Consider the following 8,384-nt stretch of genomic DNA (forward strand, 5'->3'; position numbering starts at 1 on the left):
GCCTCATTTGATTTAAGAAAACTTGAAATACAGTACATTACTTATATGGACTATACTTTTATGATGCTTTCGTTGATGTTGTTTTGCTGATTCATGACTCATGCTATGATTTTTTGTGTGTGTGTCATTTTTGGAACTTGAAAGCCCTTGGTTTCTATTCACTTTCATGGTGGCTGGGAAAATTATGAACATTCTTCAGGATGTCACAACTTCACCTTTTGTGACCCACTGAAGAAAGTCATGCAGGTTTGGAATGACAAAGGCAATGGGAAAATTATGACATAGCCTATTTATTTTTTGGTCAACTTTTTTTTTTTAAAGCAGCTTTATCAGTATTTAAACTAAAATAAATTTCATTAGCTGTTTAAATAAAAGGAAACATAAACTTATGTAAGCATGATTGATTGGCTTGATAGTTGGATCAAGAAAAATATATATTTTGTGAATGATGTGAAAAGGCCTACTTTACACTTGAAAACTGTAGTGAAACTGTAGTACAAGTAGTTTTAACAGAACTCAAGTAAAGTACAGATTCCCAAAATAATATAGTATAAGTGTTTTAGTGAAGTACTATTACACTTTTGGGTTTAATAATAATATTTCAAGGGGTTCTTGACGGCACTACTTGATTTTGCTTTGTTGAAACTATAAAAATAATACATTAACATAATATATATTAATATATCTCGATTAATCTCATGTTTTCCAGTTCCCTTTTAAGAAAAAGTAGTTCTGGTGTAACTATTTTTTTAAAGTTTAAAAAAAAATTGGGCCTATATATGGGGCTAGCCCTTATAGGAGAATATATGCACTAAAATTCTGTGAAATATTCTCAAGCAAATTATTATAATATTATTTTTGCCTGAACAGTCTAATTTTCAGTGGTAAGCACATCTTTAGAGAAATTAGAAAAATGTAGGTTAGGTAATAATCTGCTAATAAGCTCTTAATAATGATGATCAGCCAGACATGTCACAATATTTATCGTTTTTATAAATTGTTGTCATTTATAGTTGTCATTTGATTTATCATGTAATAATTTATTCATCATTTTATTATTCATTAAGTTATTTTATGTTTTTATATTTTACATTACTTATAGCTTTCCTCTCTTTTGCTGTTTAATCGTGTGGTTTCATAGGATGTTTGTCTTTATGAGCTAGAGATAAGGGAACGTCTCCATTTCACAGGACAGTGTTGTGAGTGAAGCAGTAATATTCCATGTTTTTGCTGTTTTATAGGCCTAATAACACTTGTTGATTTTGTATATATATTTCTGACGTGGAGATTTAGTCGGCAGGATATCAGCATGATCTGATATGTAATCACCAAGACGTGTAAGCAGTAATCTCATTTACAGATTTGACCTGTTCACTCTGCAGTCGACAGCGCCCTCTCCTGCTAGATTTGGAGAAATATCGGCCACGCATTGTAAATACAAAAAAAAAACACACAAAAAACGCATGGCATGAGCTATATAGTTTTAATATATAGTTTTAAATCAGCGTTGTGTCCACTGGAGGCCTGTTTTTGAAAGGCTGAGTTGCAAGCCAAAAAAGCTTATTAATCAAATCAAACTTTGTTAAAATGGCATTTGTCTAAATAAGGAGGAGATAGATACAATATTGCCTACCTGATCACCACCTGCGGGAGCCTGCACCTCAGTTCTGAACGCAACGTTAAATGTTCACTTTTGTATCATGTTTGTTTCCCAGTAAAAGCCCCAAGCCACGTTTATTGTTGTGCTAGAAATGTCACAGGCCTATCAGATTATGTTCTTATGGTTGCCACGTTGGGTCGATTCTTATGGGTCAGTAGGCCTTGCTGGGTTATTTAACTGATATATCATTGTTAAAGCGCTTTTCACAATCTTGTTTCAAAGCAGCTATGATATGTGATATGTTATAGAATATCATGCCTTATGTCATAAAAGGAAAATACATATTAAATAAATTGATTAATAAAAACTATACCCTATAGCGAAAAAATAGTATAGCCTAAACACAATTTATTAATCTGTACTTTATAGTAGGCTACAACTAAATGTTGGCCTATTTGTGGCACACTATAAATTGGTATATTTAAAGTCTGTTAAATTGGATCAACTTATATAAGTACTAATTAACTAAATGCATTTTAGTTATCCAAAAGCAGTGCTGAAGTTCAACTAAAGTTATATTAAATAGGCTAAAGTGGAACTATTCCATGTGGCTACAGGCTACCCAAGTACACTTTAAATATCTACTCTTGTATTTAAGTTTTGAAATGCAGAATTCAGAAACTTTAAATGTATTTTGGTGACATTACAATTGCAATTCAATTACACTGTATGAGTGTTGAACATACATTAATATACTGATAACAAACTGAGGACATACTATCCATAGGCCTACTTTTAGTGATTTTAAAACACATTGCAATAGCATTCCAAGTAAACTTGAAGTGTGCTAATGAAATAATTTTTGTGTGCTTCAAATAAAGTAATCTTTATAAATAATGGCACAATTAAAAAAATTGCCTTTTACTGACATTTTATAGACAGCCCCCAGTAGGCTATAGCTGTATCATCCAGAAAACATCAGTGAGTGGGAAGAGATATACGTATAGGCTACTTTGAATGTAGGAACGACCTGTATACACGAAAGTGCGTTGAACTTAAAGCTGTTGAAGAAATAAAGCCAACAGACACAACATATCATCTGCAGAATGTTTTCCTTTTAACCTGACATGATCAGTCATTAACGCTGCAGGACACAATTACATAAACCAGCATAACATTAGTTTTATTCTTGTGCTCGCACTAAAACACAGACAGTTCCGTTCGTTGGTGGAAGAATGTGATCGTGCAAAACTGCGTGCTGTTTCAGTGCGTGCGGATGGAATAAAAGCATCCGTTAGATTTCTCTGCGGGCTTCAACTCTCAATGGTCTGCGGAACTGTCTGCTCCTGAATGACTTTGCGGTTTGACGGTCTCGCATTACGCCGTGGGCGGGGCGTACTGGTAGGCTCAAGAACCATGAAGACTAGCGGTGGAAATCTTACGCTGCGGATTTAGGCTAAATGTGACGCATGAATTGAAATTAGTTCAATACATTTTACATTGTTACTTTTAATGCAGTTAACGTTTCTGAATTGATTTGACATTTTAAAGTGTATTAGTACAGTAGGTGCATTGGATTATTTTAGGAATACACTAAAGTAATAAAACTTCTGATCAAGTAGCCTAAAGGAAAATGTAAAGCTGCTTTGCAACCACGCAACATTGTGAAAAGTGCTATAGGAATAAATGTGAATTGAATTAAACAATAGGCTACCTGATATTCAAAGTGTGGTAAAATTATTGAAAGGTTAAGGTAATTATAAAACTTACTTCATGATTATGAATTATATAATTATATATATAATTATATATATATATTTTTTTCATCTCAAAACAAATTTCCTGTAAACTTTTACCTTATAGTCCTACTATTTTTATACTCAACAAGAACTCAAAATACAGTTCATTGTATTGCACATTTAATCATAACAGGTCAACAGAGGATTAAACAAAAATAAATTACTGATATTTTAGCAGCACTTAAATATTTAACTAATTAAATTAATTTTTGTTTTTGTTTGGGGATTATTCAATAAACCTCAGGGTTTATTATAACTTTCTTATGGTCAACCTGTTTTTATTTATTTATTCTCAAACACATGAGAATATAGACTATGTTTATTAATTGGAGGCACCGCGCTATATAACAAATTATTCTTGTAGTATTCTTGTAGCTAACTATCCATTCTTCAGGGAAAGGACCAGACATTACCCTTTGCTACTGCTGGGATACCAGGGCTCCTTTATATGAGTGTACCCAGCTGGGGAGGGTTGTTGGCGAATTACATTTCACAGCCCATGAATGTAAGGTGAGGAGAGATTGACTTATCAAAGATGTAGCTACAAAAACTGCCCCCGTCACTGAACAAACATACTGAAGCCTATATATTTTGGCCTATGTTAAAATCACATTATTATATCACATTATATCAATATGTATTGCATCTCGGGTCCCTAGAAAGGCTTTTCTAAAAAATGAAAACTACTAATCATAGAATAAAGCTAATACAACATGTTATTTATACACATGTACTCCTAGTGATTACCAGATAGACCAGATGGTGCATTATTGTGCAAACATGAATGAAGTTTATGTTTAAAACAAGTGGGGGACAAAAATATCTGCAAATAGACCAAGACAAAATGCAAAAAAGCAAGAATTAATATTTTATGACATTTGCTTCTCAGGTAAATGAAAGTTGTTTTAAGAATGTTAAGATATTTTCTTGCTTGGAAACTTACAAAGATGATTTGCAATGTAGCCTGAAATATTGTTAGATGTTTTATATGAGTACATCTAGTCATTACTGATTCGCAGCTCACAAGAACATTAAATTACACACATAGCATCTTTATTAACTTATCAATCAGACATCAGAAAAATATTATGACACATTATTTAATCAGGATTTAACAAAGGTATTCAACATATTCAGTCAAATTCAAAACTGATTTCCCTGTGGAATCCTTGCAATGTGCTTTTGACTCAAATTTGTTATCTACAAATTCTTCACAATGCTTTGTCAAACCAGTTTGACCAGATATATCTCAAAACATAGGGAAATTATGCTCTTTTGTGAAACATGTTAAATAAAACTTGCTAGAAGTTTGGACGAACTTCTGCATTGTTTTTAGCTACGTGAGAGAAGCGAATAATTTTTACTTGGGCTGCACTGATACTGATGTCCCGCCACAGATATTCAGGAGAGAGCAGTTTACTGGGTTTGTTATAAAGGAAATACTTGTTCAAGTGAGACTCCTCATGCCATATCGCCTCAATGGAGTTTGCAGCATCAATGTTCAGCTGCTCCCGGCAGGTTTTGGTGAGATGATGTACATCAGCCAATGAGCCACCAAATGCAGCAGCAGTGTAATAATAATCACCTTCCCCAGCTGGAATGAATGCTTGAGACTCTGGTCTACGCTCATATGAGAATTGATCTCTTGGATAATCAAAGAACCAGGGATGTATCACACCGACCAGACGCCCCAAAGACTCCGCCCCCCAGCGGCCATAGAACTTTGTATCCACGTCCAGGCAGAAAATATAGTCAGCTTCATTGGCCAGTTCGTTCTTTATTAGTTTTTCTAGTATTTCCATCCTGCCCATACTTATGTCCTGCCATCTGTCCAAACTCGGAACACTCCAAACTGTCAAATAATGATTTTCACCCATCTTTACTTCAGGAACTTCTCCTGGTTGATCCGTAAACAAGTAGTAATGCACTCGAAATCCGACAAAGTAATGCTCCTCTGCTGACTCCAGAAAATCTTTGAGGAAACGTGTGTATCTGAAGAGTGAGGAACAGATATTGAAAAAATATAAATTTTATGTGTGTATGCTTTTTCAGCATTAATATAAATATTTCTTCAGTATCAAATCAGCATATTAGAATGATTTATGTTAGACCATGTGACGCTGAAGACTGGAGTAATGGCTGCTGAAAAAAATCAGACATCTCAAATCTACATCTCTCTGATTTTGCCACAAAAATGCAGTATCAGATTCAGAGATATAGATTTGAATCTGTGTGTGAAGATCAAATGGCGTTATCTATGTGGCTGCATTTAGTTGTGGTTATGTGTAATCATGCAATCATGCTCCAAACAAAGTGAACAAGTTTTACAACGGTGATGCAAATTTGGTCCTGTTGTTGTAACAGGAAGCCAGCATGAGAATGTGAATATGAGGTGTAATTTGGCCCAGAATACTTCCATTCCATAATCTAAAGACATTACAAAGTCACCCAAGAATATTAATAAATGATAGACAGAGAGAAAAATAGTTATTTTGAGAGTTTGAGAAGTAACTTTATTACTTTCCCAAAGCGAAGACAGTGGTCGCTATAGTGATGTTTTGTTGTTTGAAGATAGAGTCAATCAGTATGGAGTCAAAGGTTCCCTCCCAAACAACTGGGGCTAACCATGGTGTCATAGAAACAATGTCTGTCCCACTGTGTATTAAACACACACACACACACACACACACACACACGTTTATATCTAAGCATGTTTACACTGTAAACAAGTAAATATTTTCAACATTTTGTATTCTGAAAGTACATATAGGCTATATGTAAGGGTATTAAACTGAATTCTGTCAAGTCTTATTGTGCAAGTGTGCACATGAGATTTTTATGTATAAGTTGAAGAGAGAATTAATTTATGAGTGTATGCATTGAGTACTTACCTTAATTTGTCTGTTAGTTGATTTCTGCAAACCAAAACACAATTATGCAGGAATAGACTGTATAACACAAAAGACCTTATCACAGCACTGTAATCGAACTACAGCGGCAGGGTTTTGTGTAGTCTTTATACGTGACACAAGGCATGATAATTATCGAACATGTAAAAGATTTTGGAGCATGCGTAGAACGAAACTGAGCTACAATTGTATTATCTGTTTGTCTGACTTACACAATAATTGGACTGGTACGAACTAAAGCAGTTACATGTGACAATTTAATAAAACTAATTATGGTTTTATTCAGACTGAAATTTAATGTTTAATGTTCACATAAACGTATGTACAGTAGGCTACTTACCTAAACCAGCTGGAAGTGTAACTCAATAAAATGAGCCTGTGAGAGAAGACATAATCAAATAAGCAAAGATCTTTTGGAAATGTGTGTAGACACCCTCACAATCTTTTTAGTAGAAGTATAGGTTTTAAGATTTTCCCTGGTCAATGGTCTGTGGAGGGAGGTGCTGAACCTTCAAAAATGTAGTTTGTCAACCTCAGGGGCTCAAACTAAATATTAGCCTATATGCACAGCTCCTATATCATCTTAAATCGGGAAAGAAGGAAATCTATATAAATAATTAAAAAAATATTTACAGAGAGATAAATGATGCTTCAGACTGGCTAGCTAATAAAACAGGAAAGGCTCTTTTAAAAAGGACTTCCATTCCATTGTGGTGTTGTCTTTAGATTTTGTGTTCAACAATATAATATAACACACAATTTGAGCCTTTAAAACTTTTACATTTTTAGCACATTCCATTATATTGTACACCTTAGAGTCCATTTCTATCTACATAAAATTATACATAATATTTCAGATGAAATTATTTATAGGCTACATACATACATACATACACACATGATGGAAAATTAACCACTAGCTCAACAATAAAAACAAATGAAACAAATAAAATAAACACTCTGAAAACTCGCTGCTTGTCTGCTATTTTAAACTAATAAAAAAGGGTCTCATCTTTAAGCTCCATTAGTACCAATGTATTTTACTTTCAGCAGGAACCTCTTGCCTTTTAATACCTGGCTTTATAAAGCATATTTGTTTTATTTGACTTTACTGAATCATTTTTACTTAAGAGCATCCACAATTTCCCATTAAACACACCTATGAATGTCTTTTCAAATGTTCCATCATTTTGTCAATTGTTTGTCAACCTCAGGGTTTCCCAAATACACAAATACTGAGAACAACACATAGGCATTAAAGTTTCATTGGAACATGAGGGAAGGGAGATAACCTCACTGGCTGTCTGTATGATTACTTATATCTTTGAGAATAACACTAATCATGTCTTCTGAGACCTGCATTCAGTAATGAATACTATGGTTTTGTGTTTGTTTAGGGATATCTGAGCTTAAACCAGTCTATAGAAAACACATTTTCCCTCAGTGATCAAATAGCAACTAACTATCAAGCTATCTTTTAAAAAGAAAAAAGGCTAAATGCTTTAAGTATTATTTATAAACATGTCAAATTGTGTTAGTCACTAATTTCACTACAAAAGTATGACAATTACATTTAGTAAATAGATTGAAAACAAGTGTGAGAATATCAGCAACAGATTTTCATAAATATTTTACATACCCACTCAGTGATAAGCCAACAAACATGCCAAAAAGGAAGAAATGAACACTCTGACGGAGTCGCATTATTGGCGTATCATGCAGCTGTGTCTTGTCTTTATTCACTTGATGGATTGAACTGGAAAATGAGAGTGAAAATATCTGACAAGATGAGTTTGTTGTAATTTTACTGGAGAGATTTGAAAGTCAAATAAAAGCCTGGCTAGGTGGAGCTTTACAAACACAGCTAATTCAAAACAGACATAATGCAACAGCCAATGACTGTTCCACATCCTTCAGCACATCCTGCTTTTAAGCATGTTTCTGCATTCATGCAGTATAGAGCAAGTGTTGAAATAAAAGCATATAACCGTACAAAGTAGGCACCTATCGCAAAGTTTAAGAACTGGTTCTGTGTACTGTTTCAAAACGACTTGGGACTAAATTGGCCCATTTTTA

At 33.9% G+C, this 8,384-nt stretch overlaps 1 protein-coding gene across 1 annotated transcript; it reads right to left on the reverse strand.

Annotated features, from left to right (window-relative positions):
* Positions 1 to 4,255: 4,255 nt before the first annotated feature.
* On the reverse strand, positions 4,256 to 8,137 carry gbgt1l1 (globoside alpha-1,3-N-acetylgalactosaminyltransferase 1, like 1). The gene is made up of 5 exons (XM_084113124.1): positions 7,948 to 8,137; positions 6,649 to 6,684; positions 6,291 to 6,314; positions 5,920 to 6,054; positions 4,256 to 5,391 (listed from the first exon to the last, which is right to left on the reverse strand). The coding sequence occupies exons 1-5, from the start codon at positions 8,010 to 8,012 to the stop codon at positions 4,701 to 4,703; spliced, it is 951 nt and encodes a 316-aa protein (XP_083969250.1). The 5' UTR covers positions 8,013 to 8,137; the 3' UTR covers positions 4,256 to 4,700.
* Positions 8,138 to 8,384: the final 247 nt, after the last annotated feature.

Source organism: Abramis brama (genome assembly GCF_963993115.1).
Source record: "Abramis brama genome assembly, chromosome: 5".
NCBI classification, from domain to species: Eukaryota; Metazoa; Chordata; class Actinopteri; order Cypriniformes; family Leuciscidae; genus Abramis; species Abramis brama.